The following is a 27,352-nucleotide window of genomic DNA, read 5'->3' on the forward strand; positions in this document are numbered from 1 at the left end:
CTCATGCAAGTAGAGTTTAATTTCCATATCTCAGTCCTCCATTGGAAAGGTGTCTACACTTGAAATGCTACACAGCTGTGCTGCTATAGCATTTCAGCATAGCCACTCACTGTTCTCCCTTTGGCACAGGTAATCAAGCTCCCTGAGTAGTAGTAGTAGTTAGGTTGCAGAACAATTCTTCCGTCAACATAGTACTGTGTACATTGAGGGTTAAGTTGGCTTAATACACTGCTCGGGGGGAGGGGGGTTCATTTTTTACACTCCTGAGTGATGTAGTTGGGTTAACTTAACTTTTTAGTGTAAAACTGGCCTATATCTTGCATTTACAGGGGTACAGACTTGATGATCTAATAGATCTTTTCCATCACTTATGTCTAAGAGCCTGTGTTGTGATCCTGCCGTATAGAAGTAAATGGGAATTTTGCCATGGACTTCACTGGGAGTGGGATCAAGCCCAAAGAGAGAACTGAATCTGAAAAATATTTATCCGTTTGTCTTTGATTTTCAGAGAACAGTAAAACTGTCTAGAGGAAACTATGACTTCTAATATGCAGTATGATATTCCTAGGTGAAATTTCTAAAGTTGGAGAATAGCGCTTATAAAAGTTTTGAATAAGAATGTTCATGTTCAAATAGCTAAGTTACCACCAAACATTCTATGCTAGTGAAATTTACACCATTCCTAAATTGAACACACCAACTGTTTAATTTGAAAAGTTGCTTGGAATGTACTAATGAAAATGTATGTGGAAAACCTGGATTCACATTAACTGAGCATTATAAGTGATTCAGACAGAAATAATGCAGCAGTGCTTTCAGTCATTCTGTTGTCCTCTTTAAATAGCCAGAAGTGAGTAGTTTCAGGAGTTGATGAGCCAGTGTTGAACAATACAAGCCATTCCAAAATTCTCTGTTCACCATGTCAGTTACTATAGAATGTAAGCTTTCATTTTTCAAAACTTTTTAGATGTAAATCATGTGTGTCAGTCTTACTCAGCCTGCAAATAGCATAAATTGAAATTCTTAGATATGGCCAGTGCCTATTGACTAAAAAGGGAGTACTGCCAATAACTTCAATGGGCACTCCTATTGACTTCAATGGGCTATGGACCCTAGGAGAGGTATGAAATGACCCCATTCATGTCAGGTGGCTGTTTCATTCAAGTCTGATAAGTATCACCCTGATCATATTAGCAGAGGTATTCAGATGTTCCAGTACTGTGGACTGAGTTTGGGACTACAGACAGATCTTGAATAAGTAGATTATCACCATTCTTTTTATCCCAACCTAAAATTCCCTTAAACATATGCTGTTCCCAGGTACTGTCAGTGTTAGCCCAGTGATAAATAACAATGTGCTGCATGCTATAAAAGACAAACACAGTCCCTTCAATGAAAAATTCACAGTCTAAAAGTCAGATACAGAGAAAACAGGAGTGTATTCGGAAGGGAAGGAATAATTTAAGGGGCTTAGTAGTGGTGTCTCTCTGGAGGAGAGTGGAATATTACTAGTGTTTGAACTTTAAATGACATATAAAATGACATAAAATGGTACTCTGCACAGGACCCAACTAGCTAAGTACAGGAAGACTACAGGCAATATTACCATACATTTCAGCACATATTGGCATATTTTAAGTATCTGAAAGGGAACCCCCCTCCCGCCCCAAAAAAACCCCCAAAACAACCCACAGTCTGTTCCCCAGATGTATGGGAAACAGCACTGACTTTTATTTTCCTTAATTGTTGTTTAGCTGCGTGCATTTGGCTTTGCTAGTAAGTGAATGCAATTACATACCGGTACCTCACTTTGATCCTGTCATTGTCTGGGTTGCAGTAGAGTCTTTCCAAATGCTCTTGAGAGTCATTGGTCACACTTTGCCAGGTCTGAGTAGGAGTCCTCCTGATCTGCCAGTGATATGGCAACACAGTATGATGCTTGGGACAGTCACTGCCATAAATACAATTGCCCTGCAGAAAATCCACACAGATCTCTATCCCATCCTCCTGGTGGGTGTGATATTGCAGCTGGTTCAAAAGTTCAAACACAAGATCAAGTGAAGCCTCCTCACTTTTGTCCTGAAAGAGCCCAGCATTGAATTCATCGTTTGGGTTCAAATTGTATTGCATCAAGCAGCTATTCTCCTGGAATAATCCAGATGTGTAGCCTTCCAGTATCTTGTCTGGGCACACTGGACAGGCTGCAGCATCACTTGAGACTGAGTGAAAGGGGTGATGCTGGAATGATTCATTAGTAGAATCAGCAGCAGCCCCAGGATTGGTTTCTGATGGGAAGCCCTTAACCCCAGACTGAATCTCCTGCTCAGGGTGACCAGGAGGGGCATGAGTCTCTGGAATTTGACCTTGCACATCTGAAGTTCCTGGCATCAGCACAGCCACATTGCTGCCTGGCTGGGGACAGGGGGCACTGAGTCCTAGGGCCTTTTTCACAACGGGTTCACATAAATTGCTATGACCTCCACTTTGGCCTCTGTGCACAAAGACCCCATCCAGGCTCCCAGCTCCCAGCAAACTGGTGAAGATTGGCCGCAAAGCCCTGAGAGTTTCTGTGTCCAGCCTCTTCTGCACTTGCTGCTTCTTCTTGAAGCAAGGCTTTACCGGTGGGATCTTATCAGACAACCCTATCTGGGGAGGAAAGTCTTCTGAAGGAGGGCACTTCATCCCTGGACAGTGGGCCTGCTGCACAACACAGGCTGGCTCCAGTTCAGCATCCATCCGACACAGACTCTGCTCTCTCCAAATCACTTTCAAACTCCCAGAGCCTCACAACAGCCAACCTAGGGCAGAAGGGAAAACAAGACAGTTACTCTCTCTAATTGCTCAAGGTTGACACAAACAAGATCACTCCTGGAGAGGATTTCAGGCCAGCAACAGCAAACTCCTCCTCTTTCTGTGTCTGTGGGTAGCCCCCACGCACGTAAAGCAAGAAACGAACCAAACTCAGACTAATTAATCCGAACCACATACTTGCAGTCTTCTCACACACAGTCTCAGACACACTCAGACATGCACGCAGACCCTGGCGAGGGCAGGGAAAACTGATGATCTTCCCATCCTAATGCGTATTACTAAATAGGGCTTTGGCTCATCATATTGTATAGAAGTAAGCATTGCCCTGTTCCTTCTCTCTCTGTCATATATATACACACATACCCTCATCCAGAGATTCACACCATTACACATACAATGTAATATGTCCCCACCACTTTTAACACACACCCATTTTTTCTCTCTCTCTCAGACACAGGTATTGACCCCATGCAGATACATTCACTCTCATACAGTCTCATATGCCCACAAACACACACTTTTACTGCTGGGGTTGAAATCATGACCTCATTAAAGTCAATGGCAAAGCTCCCATTAACTTCAATAGAGGCCAGGATTTCACCCTTAGTCTTTAAACAGTACTGCAAATACTTACACACCAGTCTCATACATGCCTAGACACTCCCATTTTATGCTCAGATACAGCTTCACACTGTCCCACATGCCCATATACTCTCTCACAGTCTGATTCACACATACATACTGCACTCAATCACCCTTGTGTGACACACCAACAAGCTCGCTTGCCTACTGCAGGGCTGTTCAGCTAGAACTGCACTGCTCCGGAAAGGACATCAAGGAATGTGTTACTTTCTCAAGAATAAGGGAAACATTTGTAAAAAATGGAAATGTCAATGATTTACAAGAGCGAAAAACAAAATGTTTCCAAAATGCAAATACATAATTACATATCTAGAGGGTTATTGGAAGACAAAATACTGATTTATTAGCCAAGAGTTTGATATTTGATTGCATTTTATTAAAAACTATTCAAATTCACCACGTGTAGCCTAAAATTGTACTGTTTAGTATATCAAAGATTATGATTTACTGAAAATATGGATTCAAGTGAGAATAATGGATTATTCTGAAGTAAAACCCCTCAAAACCCAGATATGATCCAATCGTTTTTATACTGAAGGTCTGTTCTACAAAATGATCTAGTTTTGGTTGCATACTTTTGCAGTAAAGTATTTATTTACAAACATTTCACATTAAATTGAGCGTACTGTTATCAGGACTGTCAGGAAAAATAAAATAAAAGTAGGCAAATGCTGGTGTGTCCTCTGATTTTAGATTCTTAAGGTTATTTGAAAGGTGACTCTACCAGTCTGCCAACTAGAACACAAGTTCAGCTGGAACATATTTTTACTCTTCCACAGTCACTATCAATCAGTTCTCTACTTGAACCATAAAATAACACCTTAAAGCTTCAAATAACTTCAAAGGGCCATCTGACTTAGGTTTAAACCCTCAAATACAAGAGGATCCAGAGTTTTGGAAGTTGCATTCTGCTACACCCAAGTTTAGCAGTCTGTGTATGTAAGTCGTTCGGGAGCCTTGTGCTGCCGGGGAACAACTGGGGGACTAAAAGACATTTTCAGCTATATCTTTAATGCTATTTCAATGCTGCTATTGCTCACTCGACTACTTTCTGCGTCTGTGCTATATTTTTAAAAGAACAGTTCATTTTATTTTATAGAATTGAGTTCTTCAACTTGTCTATAAAAACAGAAACCAATGGGAATAATAAGCATTACAATCTGGAGAGATCTACATTTAGGCACCTCTCTAACATCACAAAATGACCAATATTATTTTGAAATAACGTTGAACTCAAGTCGCTCTGCGTGGAGACCTTGCGTGCCATGTATCAGCACAGAGACAGGTCTCATGGGTTGCAAACTAAGCCCCTGACAATTAGGAATCGCTATCATAAAAACCTACTGCCCTTCGCTTTGCTGGGGAAGCAACTCCCCAGCCGCCCTAACGAACAAAGCAGCCAAAGACACGGTTGGACTGGTCACCTGGGGACTTTCTGCCTCCTCCGGGGCTGCACTGCGCCTCCCAGGCAGCAACCCCACAAGCAGCAGCAACGCAAAGAGCGCAGAGCCTCACCAAGCTGTGACCTGCCACCGCACCGCTTTTGTCACCCTCTCGCAAACAGCCCGGGCTGGCCAACCCCGCGCTCACTTAGCGGGAGGCTCCCGCATGCGGGATTAATTTCAAGGCACTTTTAAATCAAGACTCGTCGGCTGGTGACAAGGATTCTACTGTCCGCCTGTTTCAATCCGACATTTACTTTCCCTCCGATCATTTGTTCTCACAAGACCGGCCTCTCCTGTCACAGCCCAGCCCTGAAGTTGCTCTGTGGCTTACCCGAGAGCCAGCAGCAGCGCCCGGGGTGAGAGGCAGGAAGATGAAGCGGGAGCGAGTGCCGTGGGTTTTGTCAGCAGCGGAGTCGATTCACTTGGCTGGCGGGGCTGGGGCTGTGGAGAGAGCGACAGCCGCCTTCTTCCGCTTGCTCTCTGCAGCGTGTGAAGCTCATCTGGCTCTCAGAGCCTTCCCGCCTGCCGCTCTGTACGTGACAAACCACCCATTCCGCCCTCAGAGCCGCAGCACCACTGCCCTCCAGATCCCGAGGCTTCTCACATGTTACACTGTAGCTGTTTAAATATTGCTTCCTGAAAGCACTTGCCAGGCAGCTGCACGACTCTGGGAGGAGCTATGAAGAGGCAAGGGATCGGCTCTGCACCTCTCCGTACCAGGAATCCAGACTCCTCCCTCCCTGAGTGTGTGTGAGTGAAACGGAGAGAGCGAGCGAGAGAACGCTCCTGTTTGTTTGTATAGCTCGGATTCTGTACTCTCTGTGCGGCTGAAAGCCCCACGGGGGCTGACTGAAGGGTCACTTTGTTCTGGAGACAGACAGGGAGAGAAGTATGCACGGAAAGACTCCGTTTTCGGTCACATACTGAACAAATCATCATGTTTTAGTCCTCCCCTCCCCTTTCACTGTAATCAGAGCTGCACTTTAAGCAAACAAACCAACCAACCACCCAACCAGTAAAACACAGAAAGCAGAACTGGAAAGTTCCCATAAAGTAATGATCCTGTAATTAACACACACACACATCCACCCACCCGCTGGACATAATTTCCTGGGAAAAGAGTCAGATTCTGCCTGTAGCTTACAATGAGTGTCGGATCTAGAAGGACAAAAAGCAAGAGGCCAGGGGAAATAGGGAATGCAGAAGTGGAGAGGGAGTGACACTATTTACATTAACTGATACTAGCAGGTTTGGCACGAAGGAAGTTCTCTTTTAAGTGTTTTAAATGAAATATCTTTAAAATAATAAACCAGCAGTGTGGAAGAAGACAGCCTTAAGTATATTTATCCTGTGTATGTGGTTTTTGAAACTATTCTAAAAATTATGTTCCTAAATTTTTTATCCTACGGTGAGATGGACATCTGCTAACAAGCATTATTCGTCTATGCAAAACAAGTCAAATATGCTTAAAAGTTTGGTAGTAATGAGGTAATTTAACAACACATAATAATGATATAATAGAAATCCTTGAGGATTTGATTTGTTACTGTTGGTTTTACAATTAATTTTAGATATAAAGGCCCCATCCTGTATTCCCTGTACACCACAAATTCCCATTGTAGCCAATGGGAGCTTAGGGTTTGCAAAGAATGTAGGATTAGGTCCCCAAATAGCTATTTATATGTGAATAAAATATATGCTTAGATGTATGTATGTGTGAGAGAGAGAAATGGAAACTGCTCTCTTAAAACTAAATAAATGTAACATGACATCAATTCTCATGGTTTAGGACAGTGGCTCTCAAACCTTTCCAGACAACTATGCCCCTTTCAGGAGTCTGATTGGTCTTGCATACCCCCAAGTTTCACTTCACTTAAAAACTACTTGCTTACAAAAAATCAGACATAAAAATACAAAAGTGTCACAGCACACAATTACTGAAAATTGCTGACTTTCTCATTTTTACCATATAATTATAAAATAAATCAATTGGAATATAAATACTGTACTTACATTTCAGTGTATAGTATATAAAATGGTATAAACAAATCATTGTCTGTATTAAATGTTAGTTTGTACTGACTTCACTGGTGTAGAGTAGCTTGTTGTAAAACTAGGCAATATCTAGATGAGTTGATGTACCCTGGGGAAGACCTCTGTGTGAGCAAACCCCTGGTTGATAACCACTGGTTTAGGAGACAAAAACCAATGGATGAAATCCTGGGCCCCAGTGAAGTCAATAGCAAAATTCCCATTGACTTCAGTAGGGCCAGAATTTCACACTATGAATGATCAGATCAAACATAAGGGCCCGATCCTGTAACGAGCCACATGTGGATGGACTCAAGTCTGTGTGGAGCCCCTGTGAAGTCAATGAGGCTTCATGTGGGCAGATCTCTTTGCATCAGGCAGAGCCCTTTTTATTGTAATGGAGCACCACGTGGCACAGGCATGAGCCTGCACTGAGCTGATTGAAGAATTGGGGCTAAAGCCATTAATCAATATTTGTACAGCATTTTAAAGAGGAAAACATTATAGAAGTACTATTACTATAAAATACTAGCAATTTGGTTTTTTTCTGCATTTTTCGTGAGATATCTTTATCTCATATTTTATATACGGTTTTGTAAATAATATGTTTCTAATTTTGCTTTTGTGCAGCAGCCGTTACCATGCTGTCATTTTTGTTGCTATACTTTGTGCATGTGCCAGAACATGACGGATTAGTTCAATATGCTGGTACCATTGGTTGAGATGTTTCTATGGTGAGTCACATATATATATTTGATTAGTGGATTTCAGCAGAAGGCCTGACTATGTGTCCATCAACTTTAAGGGACTTAATAGCACCAGAATTCCATTTACCTGGGGGGTAATTAACTCTCCAGATATAGTGAATTATAATGAGGTAAGTAATACAAGTCATTGTAGTGTAATTAATATTTTTTTTAGACAAGGGCTCAATCCTTCACTGCTTGTGTACCCAGATGCCCAGTTACTTTAGTGAGAGTTCTGGATGCAGAGGAAAATGCAGGATTTGGCCCCAAAATTGTGTAGGTCATTTTTAGACATTTTAAATAACTAACCTCAGACTGTAATTTGAAAATGTATTTTAAATGCAGAGAGAAAAACTATTCTATGTCATTGCTATATTAAAACTAAGGGATTTATCTTCAAGAGCTGGGGGCTGACTTCATTTGAGAATAGCATACTAAAGAGTGGATTATAAGGGTAACCCATCTGTAGCATAAATGAAACAAATCTTCTTTATAATTATTACTACATGTTTATGGAGCGCTGAGTGTCCAAAATGTTACACAGGATCAAGCTTTAGTCTTTGTAACTACAGTATACTTTGACTAACAAAACAAGAGCTTTACAACGTGCAGGCAATGAGAATATGGAACATGCTGCCATTTCTGCATTTATGTCAGACTGAACTAACTACACAGCTCAGTTTATTTTTCAAAAACTACCAACACAGAAATTATCTAATTGTTTGGAACAGCATATTTTATATGTAAACTATAAATAACACATAGGGTCAAATGCACAATTCCCATTCATTTCAGTGGGGTTGACAGAGTGTAACTCAGGTAAGAATTTGGCCCAGAATATCTATCTTTCTGTAGTCAGACACATAAATTAGGGAGATACAGCCTGGCACAGTGCAGGATCACATAGCACTTTCTGAGGCTACACAGCATACAAAGAGAAACCATGACCACCATGAAGATATGATCTCATTTCTATTTACATGTTTCACACCCTTGGCAATAGCAAGTGTGTTTTAATTAATTCTTTCAAATAGTAAAATGCATCAGAGTGCTGTAATTAATTATTTTGATATCCAAGTAATGGAATACTCAATATATGCACTTCATTTCTATATTGAAGTCAGAGAGGAAGCTTATCAGCTTTAGCCTCAAATGTTCCGATTAAAAAAAAAAAAAAAAAAAGGGTTCAGGCTCCAAAATGCATCCTTCTGATAAAAATAAAATCTCCTTGACATTTGAATACTTGCAGAATGACACGTATAATTTCCCAAAACACCATGTTAAGCTGATCTTACTGCCATGGAGGGAAGCTAAAGTGGGTGCAACTTGGAAGAATGTTGCAGAAGGAGAACAAGGAGCAGCAGATGTGCTGCTGGCTTCCTTCCCTCTTATGGCCCTCTGAAATTCAAATCTATACAAGTAGGGTTCTCTAGATCTGGGTGTGGTGAAGAAGGGTGAATCAGGAGCCAAGAAAGGATCACTCTGTGGCATGCTTCTATCCTAACTCAATTTACTTCTACTGGCTATCCCAGCAAAAGAGAATGCTCATTATTTATTTTCCATGGCTTCTACCTCAGCCTATGAGATGAATGGTAGGTACAGACAATGGCAGCAAGGCTCACAAATGACCCCTCCTGCCTAGGGTTGCCAGGTGTCCAGTTTTTGACCAGAAAGTCCGGTCGAAAAAGGGACCCGACAGTGTCCAGTCTGAACTACTGACCAGACACCAAAAGTCCAATTACCTCAGTAAATGATCACAGTTGGCTTCTGTTCTGCAGCTGGGAGGGAAGGAAGAGCAGCTACTGCTGGAGCTGGAGGAGCACTCAGGAACTTCCTCATTCCAGTAGAAAGAGGTACCTGGCTGGCACCTGGGGAGGGATCCTTGAAGGCAGGGTGTTTGAGGATCGATACTGGTGGTTGGGCTCACTGTCAGGGTCCTCTCTTAGACTCCTTTGTGCCCTGCCTCTGGTGTGCTGCCCTCTGTCCTGCCCCAGTCACCCCCCAGAGCGTGGCTTTCCCTCCCTTGTCCACCCCAGTCACCCCACTACCGCTCAGCTGGCGAGGGGAAGGTGTAGAGAGCAGCAAATGATGGGGGGTGGGTAGAGGAAAAGGAGTGGGGGGGCCCTGAGGGAAGAGGTGGAGCAGGGGTGGGGCACTGGGGGAAGAGGTGAGGCAGAGGGTAGGGCAGCTTCTGGCACTCAGTGTCTGGTTTTCACAAATTAGAAAGTGGGCCACCTTATTCCTACCATGGAGGCCCTACAATAAAAAAAAGTCTGATTAATCGCATGGGTGGTGGGGACGAGTATGTGTTCTGTCTGTGTTCTCAGGATCCACAGAGCTTGCAAGCCACTTCTTTCTCCTTACTCTGCAATTCCATCCGCTTGATCTGGATGCTGCAGAAGATACTATGAGAGGAGACGCTCAGGTTTTTTTCTCCTCCTATTGCTTTTCAGGGGAAAGAGAGTTGTCCTAGAGAATTTGAAAATACAGCAACTTTTTGAGCTACATGCTCCTACTTGTAATAAAAAGGTGTAGAAAGGGCTAAAATTCCCAGAACATGACTATCAAACTGAACTGCGTTACTAAACAGGTATTGTGCCATCAAGTCAGGTGGAAACAATGTTAGTAGTAACCAGCAGTGGGTGGTGCCAGAAACGCCTACTGAAAAGATTGAGAACCCATAGCTAAACTTTTGGGGATGCTATGTAGCAGGGCTCTACTACAAGAGCTGTGGGGCAGAAATTGCAGCAAGGGGCCATGACCTATGAAAACATACAGCAAACTTTTCTAAATCCCTTGCTGTCTGCGATCAGTTTCCCATCACTTTACACACCATTTACAGATCGTCTCTATATGCTTAGATATCCTCAGAAACATTTATCTTTGGCCACACCAAGGTGCAGCATTTTTGCTAATAGCAAGTTAGGTCAAAGCAGCATTAACTTATCAGATTTCTGCAGTGATTTAGGGCATGATCTTTTAAGTGTAAAGGAGATTTGACAATTACTTTTAAAGGAGCAAGAAAGGACCCTTTCTTTATTTTTCCAGAGCTAACACTCAGGATTTGTCTCACCCTCTCCAAGACTTCTTTAGATTATGCCTTCTTTCTGAAGTTGTTAGATCTTTCCCAAATTGTCCACAATTTTGTATGTCAGAATACTACATAGGATATTTTAGTTTATGCACAGAACTTGGAGGCAGGCTTCACAGCATGTTACTACACTTTCAAGGGCACAAGCCAAGGAAGCATATGGCCCTAAGTTTTTAAACATACATTTTTTTACTGACTTCTTAATAATTAGGAAAACAAGTTAGTGAAGCGAAAAATACTTTCATCTTCTAAGATTCTTTTCCCAACTGCATTATCTAGTTTAGTCATTTGCTTGAAACTTTGTGTGTTTATGTTCTCATTTTCTCAAATATGGGACCGGTGAACTTTGAAACTACTGAAAGGAAAAGGCTCTGAATTAAGGTCTTGTTTAGCACATATCTCTGTATAGCACATGAGCCGGTCCCTTCAGATAAAGGTGTTGCAAGGTCAGCATGCAAACCAGTTTGTACAGTAACGCGGCTACGTTCCTTTGTGAAATTACAGTGTGATCGTGAGTGCAACACCTTTGTTATTTTAAGAGCTTAGCTACTAGTAACAGCTCTGTAGCTAACATCCATACTAAGAAAGGCCACATAACACTGAAGTTAATATAGAAAAGTAGTTTTGAGGTTACTTGTAAAACTTGGACTCACCTGGTGCTTTTCAGCTGAGGATCTCAAAGCATTTTACAAAGGTCAAGCTTCACCTGAGGTACTTAAGCATTATTGTTCCCACTTGGTATTTTATATATTGGAAATACAGGTTAAGTAATCTCCGAAGTTTATACAACAAGTCAATAGAAGAAGCAAGAATACAGCTCAAGGACGGGATCTTGTCTCAAATGAAGGCAATGGCATGATTCCCAATAACTTTAACAGGGCCAGAATTTCACACAAGGATTCCTGTATCATTTCCTTGATCTAACCGCCATATCATATTTTTCATTTACTGTATATAGTAATTTTCACAACTAGCTCTAAAAGTGCTTTAAAAATGAGAAAGTATCATTGTTGTAAAGCGCTTTGAGATCTACTGAGCCAAAATGCTATCTAAATATAAATATTAACAGTATTACACAATTTAAATGATCTGCTGTATATTTTTACCAGAAAGAGAAAATGAACACAGAGCAGTGACTCACCCCAAGGTCAAACAGCAAACTATTGACAATGGGAATGGAAACTAGGTCTCCTGACTCCCAGTCTATGTGCCCTTTCATCACTGTAAAGGATTCTGTAGAATTGCCTTTTTTCTTTGCTGTGTAGCAGCTCTTATGAAAAGGTGGTAGAAAGTGAGAGAAAGGAATGGATAAACTTCCTGTTCTCTTTAATTAAACCACTGAGTAGCTACTAATTATTTATTTACAGCAAGAAGTGTAGAGTACAAAGCCATAATTACTTTAATATTTTATCGAAACTCTTCTGTCAGCATTTCACATCCATTAAATATAATTTGCTCATGTTTAAAAGCTTTGGATAAATGAGATGTAAATACATTGTGCAGAAGCCAAGAAGGGAAGCTAACTATCCAAGGAAATAATTCATCTATACAAACTAATATTTATTAACAAGCTGTCATTCTGTATAAAGTAATCAGATAGATGGTATCTTTTGACACCTGTGCTTGATGGCCTCAGAAGGTACCATCTTATTAACCTCTGAAGATAGGACAAGAAGCAATGGGCTTAAATTGCAGCAACGGCATCTTAGGTTGGATATTAGGAAAAACGTCCTAACTGCCAGGATATTTAAACACTGGAATAAATTGCTTAGGGAGGTTGTGGAATGTCTGTCATTGGAGATTTTTAAGATCAGGTTAGACAAACACCTGTTAGGGATGCTCAAAATAATACTTAGTCCTGCCATGAGTGCAGGGGCCTGGTCTAGATGACCTCTCAAGGTCTCTTCCAGTCTTACGATTCTGTTTCTAAATGCTAATATTAAACCCAGTAATAATATGAATGCCCCAGCCCTGTTCGGATACGGACATGTGCCAGCAAGTCAGGTTATATACATTCCAAGAGAAAAGGAATGTTAATTATGCAGACATTAAACAAGTTAACAACTGGAAAATGAAACTCTGAGGTATCTCAGTTCATAATGTCAATGAGAGGTGCTGAATTTGGTAGATGATCTAGTTTCTGGGACTCTAATTTATTTGGGTCCATTTTTAGTGCAAAATACTACATAGTCTGGGTTTTGTTATATTTAAAGATTGCCACTTTTAAAAAAAGAAATTATAGCACTTTCTATAAATAAATAAATAATGTGGACTTCTGTCAAACTCCAGTTCCTGGATGTCTATTTCCACCAGCCCTCTTTATCCTAGGCTTGATAATTGCAATCCTACAGCCTGTGATTTTAACTTTTGTTTTTCAAAAATCAAACAATGTGGTTGGAATGCTCGCTCGCAGGAGGGGAAGGAAATGAAGAAGATGAAGATCAGTTCTGAATGTAATGGAGATCCGCAGGAGGAAGGCAGCAAAGGTTTGTGACATAGGTCCAGGGCATTAGCTTTAGCTTTGGTGCCACCTAGTGGGCGAATCTTGACCTCTACACTGATTATTTTCATAATTTTTCCAAATGTTGCTTTAGCTCCAGTGTAACTGAAACTGCAAGGTCCAAACAGGATGAGGTGAGATTTTCAAAAGCTCTCAGCATTAGCCTAAAATTGTTTCTAAGCCTGCTTCCAATCTGAGTGCTTAGCATTGACCTACCTCTGCTCCTACTGGGAGCTGCGACAGAGTGAGAGTAGTCTAGGACTGGCTCACCACTCTGTATTTTGTAACCATCCCACTCCCTGCATGGGCCAAACTGGGAGACGATTAGGACTGGGTGATTAACCAGTTAACAAGGGGATTCAGCTTACTAGCTGGGGACTGTTAAGTGGGGGACAGAAAGGAAGGGCAAAGGAGATCAGGATCTCAGAGAGGTGAGACCTCTCATCTCCTGTGCCAAGGAAGTAGGCTGAGGCTTGGTAAAAGTCTTATGGTGATGGGACATGAAGCTGCATAAGACAGTAAATAAAGTACACCACGATGAACTTATATACGCGTATCAAGTACCAGAGGGGTAGCCGTGTTAATCTGTATCCACAAAAGCAATGAAGAGTCTGGTGGCACCTTAACGACTAACAGATTAATTTGGGCATAAGCTTTCGTGGGTAAAAAACCCACTTCTTCAGATGCATGGACGGACTCCTGTACAGGAGTCATTTACTTCTATGGCAGCAGAGTTAGGCCAACACTGAGTGCTTCTGAAAATGCTACCTCTATTAACGATATACCTGACAATAAATAAAAAAGAAGTAATTACTTGTCCTACTTGTACCCCATTGCTGACTGATGCAGTCACAAATCTCATATAACTCAATAGTATCGTATATCTGATTAACATGTGTTGTTTTTTGGGAGGACAGCAGTGTCCTACTGCAGCAATAGTTCTGAGCAGACACTTCTGTTAACCCATCAGACACACAGGTTATTCGAATTTCTGGTACTATCCACGAGCAAGTCTACAATCAGATTCTAGTCTCAGACTAGTCTGTTTCTTTCTGTGCCACCATTTGGTACTCCTGTGTAAATGGAAAAAGTTGGCTAATTTAATTTGTATTTTTAAATTAAGAATTCAGATGAATTATTCCTGTAGATTACAAATAAATACACATGTATGGTTTTTTTGGGTGTGTGTACAATATAGGCCTAATTTTCCTTTCATTTATACTGATGGAAACCAAGAGCAATTCCAATGAAGTAAATGGAATTACCCCATCATAAAACCACAGTGAATGAGAACCCCGTGGTATCCATGGTTGTAGGAGCTCAGCCCTTGTGCTAGTACGTAACCACATCAAAAGTGTTTCCCCTTATGCATCATCAATTCCACATTACCACTGGTGCTCAAAATCTCATATCAAGGATGTGACCCAGCTATGCATTTCTTTTTAGCGAATAAGGTCTTGAATGCTTAGTGAAACCACTGTATTACCCAAAATATACAGTGCACACAGATACAATATTTTGTGATAGCTCTTTTCTGGCTTGCTCATAAGAAGTATGTGTGTGTGTAGTCTGATTCATTTGGGGGAATGTGGAATTAATGATTCAGACAGTCTCTACCCTGAAAATATTTAGCTGTTGATCAATTATTATTGTTTAATTTTTTTTTTTTTTTTTTTTTTTTTTTACAGACACATCTTTCTATTTTAGGATTGTGGCTAAGGACTGTGGGCCTTGAAGCAGACTGGCCTATCTGCAAGATAATCTAATGTTTTCAATTTATTAGTACAATTAAACTTACTGATTTTTGGAAATATGTAATTCATTTCTGTTGTAATTTAGGTATCAATTCTGCCATGGGAGTTGGTCACCTGAAGAACTGCTCCAAATTCTGAAAACTCCTTATTATGAAAGAAAGAACTTTATACAATAAACTTCCTTTATGCCTCAAATAGACACTTCTTGCCATTAACTCATCAAGCAAACAAAGCCACTCAGTTGTATGTCAGATCCCTCTGCCTTTTTAATGGATGTCTTTCTAAGTGATTTTTTCCACTGCAACTATAAACATCAGTGTGGCAATAATCAGAGTGAAATTGATGTCCTGTCTACCCTGTAATTCTGACCAATGTGGGGGGCCTGGTTCATAGATTCACAGATTCAAAACTCAGAAGGGAGCACCGTGATCATCTAGATTCTAGTCCGGGGTGGGAAAACTATGGCCCGTGGAGAGGATCCAGCCCGTCAGGGCTTTGGATCCGGCCCACGGGATTGCCACCCCTGTGGCACCGCAGGGCTAGGGCAAGCTCCCTGCCTGCCCGGGCCCTTGCTCGCTCCCAGAAGCAGCCAGCATCATGTCCCTGCGGCCCCTGGAGGGGGCGGGAGGAGGGCTCTGCACAAGACTGGCTCCAGGCACCAGCGAAGGAAGTAGGTACCTGGGGCGGCCAATAAAAAGGGGTGGCAGTTAGTCTGTTGCTGGGGCGGCACGTCCGGGTCGTCGTCGGCTGCAGCTCAGTCGGCCCACTTGAGTCTTCAGCAGCAATTTGACGGCGGGTCCTTCGCTCTCTGGCTTCCTCTTCGGCGGCAGCTCAATTGAGTTTTCCTTTTTTTTTTTCTTTTTTTTTTTTCCCACCGCTTGGGGCGGCAAAAACACTGGAGCCAGCCCTGGCTCCACGTGCTGCCCTTGCCTGCAGACACCACCCCCCACAGCTCCCACTGACTGGGAATGGGAAACCACGGCCAACGGAAACTTTGGGGGAGGTACCCGCAGGCGAGGGCAGCGCACAGAGCCCTCTGCCCTCCTTCCCCCAGGGGCCACAGGGACACGATGCCGGCTGCTTCCGGGAGCGGCGCAGGACCAGGGCTGGCAGGGAGCCTGCCTTAGGTCCGCTGTGCACCGCTGCCACCCCGGAGCCGCTCAAGGTAAGTGGCACCAGGCCGGAGCCTGCACCCCGAAGCCCTCCTGCACCCCAACCCCCTGCCTTGAGCCTCCTGCTGCACCCCATGACCCCCTGATCCCCAACCCCCTGCCACACTCCACATCCCTCCTGCACCCCAACACCCTGCTCTGATCCCCCTGCTAGCTGTGAGTACATATTCAAGATCCTGGGCAGAGTTGTACTCAGGGGGCTAGTTCATGCCATTGGCCATGCTGCTGCAGCTACACTGCTATTGGCAGTCAAGCTAGCTGTGACCTAGATATGTCTACATGTGCTTCAAACACACCTCCCAATTGCAGTGTAGATATACCCAAAGGGCACGTGTACATACTACAGACTGGAGCTCGGGCTCTGAAGCCCTGGAGAAAGTGGTGGGTGAGCTTGAGAACCAAAATCACATCAAAGCAGTCTACACAGCTATTTTTAGAGCACTAGCACATGCCCTACTAGAACAAGTCTATAGACCTGGGCTTGGAGATTTTCTCCCAGATGCAGTGTAGACATGCTTTTAGTGACCAACAGTCCACAGATGGTGAGGTTAGAACAAACAGCATATTACAAAGATAAAGAAAATGATGGAAGTCCAAGAAGTCATGCCTGTATGAGGAAGGACTTAGTGGTGAAATACTTATTGAAACCAAGTAAAATATACTGCATTTGTGCCCAAGGAATGACTCTTTTGGAGTAACAGAGCAAGACAGAGGATTGCCAGACAGGACAACTAATGGCTGCTAAGTCAGCCAAGTGCACCTGTTAGCTTAGGATGCTGATTAAAGGGTAGCTTTCAGTCAACAGAAAGAGGTGGGTACTTTTGGTATTAGTGGTATTAGGAATGTGATTCAGTTTGAAAAATATATCATGCTGGAACAGAGGTCACAAGTTGAGACATAAAACTTGATTGCACAGTGCAGGAAGTCTGTAGGGAACACTCACTGAATTCTTGCTGATCATATTAAAATAACCAAGTTTCATCTTTAAACTGATTTAAAGAGAGAAGCACTTGACAGGATTTATTCCTAATGCAACAGAAAAAAATATCACTGATACTGATTTTCTGTTCTAAAAGCAGGATAGATGCACTGCTAGCTCACATTCTGCAGCTGGCTGGAATAAAATAAGTAGTTCTAAAATATCAGTAGTCTCTAGATTTTATGTTCTGTGATTTACTCTGTCATGTTAAAAAGGGAAAGAACAGAAAGAGCATATTAAAGTCCACGTCAGGGACATATGGTTTGTTATGTTATATGGGTGTGGAACCTAGCAACTTCCACACTGGACACCATGTTTTATACGGTCTCTAAGATAGTTCAAATTGTGCAAACTTCATTGGGATAGTGTATTTCACCAAAAAGGTGCCATCTGTTTAATCACAGATGGGATTTTCATAACTCTCCCAGAGGATGTATTCTAGTTCATATTTCTTTTTGGCACAATTGTTAAAGTTGTAATTCGATAACCCTAGCCTAAAAATCTTTAGCTATACAGTATTTTAATTAAAACTATATTATACAAAATGTGAGAAACTGTCATAACAAAGGACAGAATAATATAATGGACTATAAGAGGTACAGAAATGTTCTAATGTAAATGCTGTGTGATCACAAAAATGGTTCTACTCAATCTGTTCACTACATAAACCTCTTCAATTTCAGTTTTTAAGTTGTTTAAAATTTCCCAGGAATTCATTAGTATTTACCTCAAAAATTTATAAACGGGTGAAAATCAGTGCAAAAAATTAATTTCACAGTTCTCTGGGTAAATGTTGGGTTTAATACTGGGGGAAGGGAAGACAGAAAAAAAGCAAAAAACAGAGAAAAGTAAGAGAACTGAAAGTTTAAAAGCAGTTTAATACTGTTGTTTAATGAACTGTATATTAACAATATGTACACATATGAACGTGTGTGTATATATCTTCCATTCCATGACATTGCATTTCTTTAACAGACAACCTCACATTTGCACTTAGACTAATTTATGATTAACATAAACACAGCAATCTAATGTAATGGATTGGATTTTCTTAGCATAATCAGTATTTTCATGAACTTAAATAGTCCAAAATTCAGGGGAAAAATCACTAAAAACTGAATAATAGTTTTTGTAAATCCTGGGACCTTTTCAGTAAAAGTTGAAAACCACAAGTCTTATCAACGCAGAAAACTTTTATGTACAAACTATTACCCTCAAGGCTCTTTTCCATGGTTGTGGAGTTATCATGAGCTTTTGAATTAAATAGTGTATGTTATCAGGCTGTAAAAAAAATATATCTTAATAGAGCTAAACCAACACTGAAATGAAACAGGATATTTGGAGAGCTTGAGAAGCAATATTCACAGTACTCCATGACCTGCAGAAATTACCTCTGTGTTCCCAAGCGTTCATATAGGGATAACCAAGCAAATATAATCAGAATCTGTGAAAAAGGTCATATTGTATAAAAGAGAACAAAGGGAAATGCCTTCATAGCTTGAAATAATCACTATAAAAGATTTTTTAATACATAAAAATGATATTGACAGAATGGGGAGAAGTCTCACATTGAGAGTGCAGGCCCAAATGACAGACTGGAAATACTGGATGACATATGGACCTGCGGCACAACAGTCAAATCTGCGGCAGATCATTTGGTCTACTACACGAACTGGGAATTGACACTCACCAAGTTTAGATTCAGGTCAGACCTGAAAAGTTCTGGTGTGTTTAGACATGGTTTTATTTTGATAATCTGTAGCACATGCATAACTTAAGGTCCAAATCCTCCCATCCAGAACATACAGCCCCAACAACAGGCTGGACAATTGATATCTGTGCATGGAGCTGGTCACTGGGAAGAGAAGGAATGCTCACCCAGTCTAGGGAGCAACTCCAGAACCAGTATATGGCTGGGACTTCAGCACTAGCAAACCTTTTCCAAGGAAGGAACAAAAAATAGGAAAGTTTGTGTAGGAACAGACCCTATCCTCGACATAACTCAACTTATTGCCCAGGCACTGCATGAACAACCTCTGCACAGGCCCCTGCAAATCCTACCCCTCTTTTGCATATCAGAACTACATCAGCTCCACTGCCAGAAAGATTTTCACACCTAAGGAGCACTTAACTCTGAGTGAAAACTTCCAAGTAATATTAATTATGGAGTCACTAGTATTGCTGCCTCTATAATTAAAGTAATGTTCAAGTTTGGTAAGGACTTAGCTTTTTTTAGGCTGTCATACTGATGACAATCATTCTTGGGCACTGAGAAATAAATATTCACATTAAGGCAAACAGATGCAACTGTCCTAAAAAGCTGACTGATTTACTATTAATCACAAGTCTCAGAAAATTTTGCTTTTTAATCCAACATTGATTGTGCCTGCAGCCTACATTTAACACAGATAAACAAGATAATGAAACAGACAAAACAAATCCCATGCAGGAAATAACAGAGTCCTTGTAAAACACTTTGAACTGTTTCCAGTTTAGCAATTCGAAGAAAGTAGGAGAGTAGCACAGTAGTACAAATAATCTCTGCATTTCCAGAATGCTTGCTGCTATTCCCAGTGTTTTACAATTTAAGAGGGGGCCTACTTTCCATAAATAACAGAGATGACAGCATTAACATTTATATCACTAGGCAAAATTCTGCTCTCTGGTCAAAAAGGCTGATGTTGACACTGATATTCTTCTGTACTTTCGGTATGTATGGAAATATTTTGTTTTCAGAGTAAGCATAGAACTCTTGGGAATTTTACACATATAGGGAGACTATTGCTGTTGAACCATGGGCTAAATATTCTCCTCTGTGCACAACTTGAGTAAATGGGTTTTACGCAATACTGCTTTGCAAGGGTCCATTAGACAAAATCCTCCACTTAAGGTTGAAATGTCAATACACCACTTAGTGGCCCTCTTGGAGCCACTAAGGCTGCAGTGGCTTCTACAATAGCTTTTGCCTTGTATGAGGGGGTGGGTTTGGCAGAACAGAACCCTTCAGTTTTACTACCTTTATTGCAGTTTGCATCTTCAGAGTGTACTAGGCTGGTAGCACCACTATAGTTAAGGTTGAGACCTGCTTATTCTTTAAGAGCTGATTTTTCTAAGTACTCTAAATCCCACAGGCATACTCTGATTTCCTTGAAATTTCCTTTGTCTCGTTGGGGCTCTGCATAGAGTTAATGATCCAAACTTGTGGTTGTTTCAGCAACATGTTCCTGAGATACAACAGCCCCTAAAAAACATCATGTGATATCAAACCCAATAAAGGAGAACTAACAACTTAAAATGCCTTGTTCAAAAATTTGAAGTAACACTTTACTTTCAAATGCCTGAACAGCAAATGTAACTTATCTTGTCTGCATAGTAAACACTGGCATTTTTATCTGTTTGAATAATCAAAGTAGTAGTTTCGGTGCCTTCTTGGTTGCAAAGATCTGAACTGCTTCCTGAAGGTCCACAGACTGGGCCTGCGCACACTCTAATGAGATGGTTTCAAGGCCAAGCACCCTCTCCTGTATCATTGTGGAGCATAGATGTGTTTTTATTAACTTCAGCCTGGAGAAGCTGTGTTCTCCACTGGCAACTGTTACAGGAAGTGTTAGAAGTATGCGCAGAGCAACAAAAGCATTTGGAAAGAGGGTGGTCATCTTATTTGTGAACATATATTCTTGAACAGCCTTTGGAGTTGAACCTGCTGAAATGTATCTTGAAAGGGCTTTCAGTTCATCACCTAAATCACTCGCATCAATATCGTGTATGTCATCATGTGTCAACACTGTCTCTAGTGCCCTGCATTGTTGGTCTTCTTCAGGTATAGTGAGGAGTTTTGGAATATCATACAACATCCAAATATACTCTTGTGTTCCTTTAGCTGCAAGAAATGTTCTTCAGCTGACTGTATTGCACAATCTAGCACCTAGTTAAAGAATTCAACTCTGAATTGTTGTTCGGGGTCTCTCCTGGGAATATCCTGTGCCTCATAATCAAAATGTCGTCTTCTTCAGTGACTCTTGTATTCTTGAATGGGCAGGAAAATTGATTCAGTGTGAAGCTCCTCTGCCAACTTCTGTGTACTCTTCAGAACGTTTTGAAATCCCTCATCTGACCAGTAAGAGTGTAGGTAGGACTTTGCTTTGTCCAATTGTTCCATTGCTCCAGATATATCAAGGTCAACACCTTGGAGTCTCTTGCTTACAACATTTATTTCAAACAGTACGTCATGCCAAAACACTAAGCCACACAGAAATTTGAAGTTATGTATGTTTCTGGGGAGTCCATTTCCCTCTCCCACTGTTCTCCCACAAACAGTTCCTGTCATAGAATTATCCTCCATAACGGCAACTATGTCATCATCTATCTTCCCAATTTGGTGTTTGATAGGCTTTATCACCTCCACTTGACTTTCCCATCATGTGGGATTCAGTGGTTTCAGTGTCAGAGACGATGTTCCCAGATGTCGCTTCAAAATTGCATCAACTCATGGATGACAACAGAAAAATATATAGATGTTTTGAATTACATTAAAAAACTCCGCAGCCTCACTAGAAGCTGATGCTGCATCACTGACCACCAAGTTCAATGAATGAGAACTGAATGGGACAAAAAAAAAGCTCAAGGGTTTAACTCTCGGATCCGTGACTGTACTCCTCTGTTCTTTCCTCTCATGTTGGCTACATCATCGTACCCTGAATTCTCATGTCAGCTATCGCAATTCCTGTATTTTCCAGCTTTTAAAGAAGCACATTCGTTATACCAGCTCTTGTAGTATCATCAATGTCCATAAATTCTAGAAAATCCTCTCTGACAGACACCACTGCAGGGACATTTTCACTAGGTTCTGTTGTTGTTACAAAACGCACCATTAAAGTCATTTGTTCCATATGGCTGATGTCAGGCGTGCAGTCCAGAATAACAGAGTAATATCTTGCTGACTTCAGATCTGCCACAATCTTCTGTTTGACTTTTGTTGCCAATAACTGTATGATCTCATTTTGAATTGTTTTTCCAAGGTAGTGGTGTGTGTACGTTTCTTGGGTGGTGGCTCTTCTTAGATGCTCCTGGAGTGCAGCATCAAACTCAGCAATCAGTTCCCAAATTTTAAGGAAGTTTCCATTGTTTGGTACATATAGCTGATCTGAAGTGCCACACAGTGCTAGGTTTTGAGTAGCAAGCATTCTCACAATGGCCATTAGCCTTTTCAGAACATTTTGTCAGTAAAGAGACTCTGATGTAATCGTCTCTTGATGCTGATCATCTATGGTGGCCTTTAACCTTAGTCTCATCTCAAGCTCTTTCCACCTATGGAATGCTCTTTGGTGATATGCTGCCTTCTCATGGCATGCCAGATTTCTAGCCAGATTTTTCCAGTCCTTTGTTCCTGTAGAACCCAATGTGGCTGGAACATTAGACTGGAAGAGTATGCAACAAAAACAGTATGCAGCATTCTGGGTTTTTGAGTACATAAGCCATGGCCTCTCCACTTTGTCACCATTGGGGATTTCACGCCAGTAATGTGTTGGATGGAAACTTCTGCTTTCATTGTCTTTGGGGAACATGAAGTTTTTCACTTGCTGTGCCCATGCAGTACAAGGAAGTCCCTCGGGCTACTGCTCAAGTGGATCCACAGTCCTAGATCGTCTAGACTTAAGGAACTAAACTCAGCAGCAGCTGTTTCTTGCGCCTCCACCACACTCTTCGATGATCTACACTTTTCTTCAGGAAGGTGCATGGTTACATCCATTTGAGATAGAGATATGGATGCTGCAGTAGCTGCCAGGTCACCTGCACTCTAACTGGAAGATCAGGCATCTCCTCACCACTCACATCCACACTGGGGCCAGAAGGCTCACCGTGAACATTGGTGTCTATGTATCTCAGGAGACCTCCTTCCTCCTAAGATAGAAAAGCTTCCTTTGCTTTCTCTCTGTCATGAACATACAGCTAAGGGTAGCAGTAAATCTCTCCTTTAGCTGTAAAGGGTTAAGAAGCTCAAATAACCTGACTGACACCTGACCAAAAGAACCAATAAGGGGAGAAGATACCTTCAAATCTAAGAGGGAAAGTTTTTGCTTTGTGTGGGTGCTCTCTCTGAGACAAAGAGAGAGACTAAGCAAGTAATCCAGCTCCTACCGAAATGATACGTCTAATATTACAGAAATAATAAGCAATAGCAAGGAAATGCATTAGATTATCTTTTGTTTTAGCTTTTGAATTTTCCCTGTGCTAAGAGGGAGGTTTATCCCTGTTTTTGTAAAGTTGAAGTTTTGCCTAGAAGGGAAATCCTCTGTGTTTTAAATCTTATTACCCTGTACGATTACCTTCCATCCTGATTTTACAGAGGATGCTTCTTTTACATTTTTTCTTTATTATAAAGTTCTGTTTTTTAAGAATCTGATGGGTTTTTAGTGTCCTAACAACTCAGGGGTCTGGTCTGTGCTCACCTTGTTTACCTATCTGGTTGGTAGATTATTCTCAAGCCTTCCCAGGAAAGGGGGTGAAGGGGTTTGGGGGGATATTTGGGGGACTCCAAGTGGTCCTTTTCCTGAATTTTTGTCTAAGTCACTTGGTGGTGGCAGCAGTACTCATCCAAGGACAAGGAAGGATTTGTGCCTTGGGGAAGTTTTTAACCTAAGCTGGTAGAAATATGCTTAGGGGGTCTTTCACACAGGTCCACACATCTGTACCCCAGAGTGGGGAGGGAACCCTGACATTTTCTTTTTCTGAATGCTGCCCCAGAGGGGCATTTTCTTTCACTCATGACTGCTGTTCTGTGCCAGCTATAGTGGCCCTCAAAACTCAACTGAAGGGGACAAATAAGCAGGCTGGTAGCAGGGCCTGAGTGAGGGAAGAGATCAGTGTCTTAAGGGCCTAACTGGCTCCTACTACTTCAGTTGACTGCCTGTTCCCAAGTGAGTTCAGGGAAACGGCAGGAAATAGGAAGCTCCCTGAGAAACTGGTGTTAATCAATCCAGGCTCCTGGGGTGCTAGACAGGTACATAAGAGGCTCTTCCTCCTCTCTCTCCCTGCAGCTCCTGCTGCTTTCTTTTATTCCCTCTCACCTTTTCTCCTGCCTGCCTGTTATGTCTCTTGTGCCTTCTTTCCTTCAGCACAGCACTCCACCATTTCTGTGCATCTAGAGCAGAGAGAATACATATGCACCAGCAGCAGATATAATTTTCTACATTCTGGGTCCTAGTGGTGCCCCCCTGCATAGTCTGGCACCTGAGGCAGCCACCTCAGTTCGCCTCATGGTAGGCCAGCCCTGCTGCCAGTGACAATGTCATTAAAAGAGAAAAATGCCAGGTTGTTTTTTCAAGAAACATATATTGTTCCATTGCCTGCAGAAAGACTCAAAGCCCCTTCACCTCTAATTTAAATTCCTTTTTACAGTGTTTGGTTATTTAACTTTATCAAATAAATCTTAGCAGTGTGTCTTCCAGAAAGAAAGATGTGCATGAAAACTACTGAAATAATGTCACCTGGATTTTCAATAAAAAAAAATTCTCCTGTGGTACTTACAGGATTTATATTAAAAATACTAATAGTTCTAGGCAGAAAATTTAAATCAAAATTGGGCCTGAATTGCTTTCAAACATCTTAGAATAATTCCTTAAGGTTCTTTTTTTCCAGTTGGAAGGTCCTTCTCATTCCCGCTTCCCTTTCCTATCATGTGTTTTCGTCTCACATCCCATAACACAGTGACTGCCCCTGTGCTGGATGTTGCTTCCTTCGGAGTCTGCCAATGCTGCTCTGAGAAGAATCACTGGAAAGTAACTGAGACACTGAAAAGCAACCCTGGCTGACAATGGGCTTGATCCTGCATTCCTTGTACATCCAACGCTTCCTGTGATGTCAATGCAGGACTGAGCCCCTTGGGAGCTCGGGATCCAAACTCAGACCCTCCCATGTGCTGTAACAGTACCACAAATCCATCAGCCCAGGCACTGCACATAGTTTTGAATTCAAAATAACACAGCATTAAGACTGGATTGGTATTCTAACCCTACTTCTAGAGACTATGTGCCTAATCCGAAACCCACTGAAGTTAACAGAAAGCCTCCCATTGACATTGATGGAATTTGGATCAGGCCTACAATATGAGTTCAAGCAGATATGGAATAAACACACCCTCTGACACACACTGTTCTGACAGCAAAATATTAACTATTTAGCTGAACCTGGCAGGGTGGGGCCAAGTCACCAAAGAACTCTTATGTTCTTCCAAGGTACTCCTAGTTGCAGTCAGTGTTAGGGCTAGTGATTTGTTCATATTCTGTCTAATTACTATTGAACAATGCCCTAACACAGCCTTAAGGGCACTGTGCTATTGGAGTTTCCATGTTCCAGAAAAGACCAAAACAAAACAGAAGACACTGATTACTTATGCTCATAGAAATTATTTCACTTTTAGTAAGAGTTGAGTGTTAAACATGGTGTCTTTGGAAAAATTCCAGTCCAGGTAATTAGTTATATCCTGTCTCCCTAAATTCTTCCCGAAGTTTCTGTTTGATTTGGAATTCTCCTCTTCCTACATTGCTGTGTAGTGTGGCTGTGCATTGTTAAACAGCTATTGTATTCCACTCCAGAGGTGGTTGCATTTCAATAGTTTGTGATGTCCTCATATAAACGTCCCTCTGTCACGGAGTGTGGGGGAGACAAGGCCCTGCGCCCTTGGCTTCCTGCGATTCACCATGACTCTCAGTCAGACAGTAGAACAGAAGGTTTATTAAATGACAGGACACCAGTCCAAATCAGAGCTTGTAGGCATAAACAGCACCCCTTAGTCAGGTCCTTCTGGGGGGGTAGGGAGCTTAGACCCCAACCTTGGGGTTCCCTCGGATTCCCCAACCAGCCCAAGACTGAAGAACCCCCTTCAGCAGTCTCAATCCCCCCAACCCCCGGCTCCTCCTCCAGCCTTTGTCCAGTTTCCCAGGCAAAGGTGTCACCCGGCCCAACCCCGCCCTCCTGGCTTGGGTTACAGGCTCAGGTATCATTCCTCAAGAAAAGTCATCCCCTGCTATCCTATGCCTCATGCAGACAGTCCCAGTAAAACTAGAAGACATTCCCAGGTCAGTCTGCCTCGCTTCCTACTGCGTCACACCCCCAAAGGTATATTCTGAGGTTCAATAGTATATCATTAATAAAGCACTCTGAGTTCCTTAGATGGGCAAGGCTACATCAGTATAAACAGACATTAAATAAAAAGCCCTGATACCATCCAAAGGATTTGAATTTATTTGTTTAGATTATTTATATACAGTGGCTCAAATAAAAGTTCTTTTCTCCACTATGGAAATCCTTTGTGACAGTGCGCAACATGGATAAAGCATGGTTTGCCCTTGCATTACAGAAGAGACCAAGCCATATTTTAATCCACTTCCATATCTAGCTACAGTCTTGAACTTTGCAGGGCTGTGTCACAATTCCAGAGCATGATGAAAACATAGTTCTGTCTCATCTATGCTGGGATACACAAATGTTTTAATAGTACTGGGAAATACCATATTGTGACTGGCTCCCAAATAGTGAGATCCATGGTGGGGTGTACCAGGCAGCCCTGAACCATCACATGTTTTGTAAAGGATCTGCTCAGTATAACAACAACAACAAATCCCACATATCCCTCTCTATTCGCAGTACTGAAGGCTGCGAACCTGCTGCGTTATTCAAGTGTATAACAAAAAGAATGGGGAGAAAACTCACAAAATGGGAAGGAAGGGATGGAGCATAACTCCACCCCACTATACTCTGGATAACCCAGTTAACCCGTAACTAAGGCCGCGAGTCTGTCACGGAGGTCACGGATTCCATGACTTTCTATGACCTCCGTGACTTCTGCAGCGGCCAGCAGCAGCAGTTTGGGTGTGTGTGAGGGGGCTCAGGGCTAGGAGGCTTGGGGGGGATGGGTGCTTACCTTGGGATGGGGGGCTTCCCAGCTTGGCCCTGCAGCTCCAAGGCGGCAGAGGGGCCAGGGGGCTCAGTGTGCTGCCCACCCCCACGGGCCCCACCCCCACAGCTTCCATTGGCTGTGGTTACCAGTCAATGGGAGCTGCACAGCCGATGCAGCATGCGGAGCCCTCTGGCCTCTCTGCCACCTAGGAGCTGCAGCCAGGATACGCAGAATTGGGTAGGGAGCCCCACCCCACCCCCAGCACCAGTGGGGGTCCCAGGTC

The 27,352-nt window shown here is 42.2% G+C and overlaps 1 protein-coding gene across 2 annotated transcripts in view; it reads right to left on the minus strand.

Annotated features, from left to right (window-relative positions):
- Nucleotides 1–27,352, minus strand: part of TIPARP (TCDD inducible poly(ADP-ribose) polymerase) — a 63,388-nt gene that overhangs the window by 29,431 nt on the left and 6,605 nt on the right. The window contains exons 1-2 of one of the 2 annotated variants that reach the window (XM_032805523.2): nt 5,230–5,517; nt 1,799–2,798 (exon numbers count right to left, since the gene is read on the minus strand). In XM_032805523.2, the coding sequence (XP_032661414.1) occupies nt 1,799–2,736 (938 nt within the window). In that variant the 5' untranslated portion in view covers nt 2,737–2,798; nt 5,230–5,517. Of the gene's footprint in view, nt 1–1,798; nt 2,799–5,229; nt 5,518–27,352 lie in introns of those variants that run through there. The other variant, XM_075068435.1, reaches the window with a different exon arrangement.

This window comes from Chelonoidis abingdonii, chromosome 8 (genome assembly GCF_003597395.2).
Source record: "Chelonoidis abingdonii isolate Lonesome George chromosome 8, CheloAbing_2.0, whole genome shotgun sequence".
NCBI classification, from domain to species: domain Eukaryota; kingdom Metazoa; phylum Chordata; order Testudines; family Testudinidae; genus Chelonoidis; species Chelonoidis abingdonii.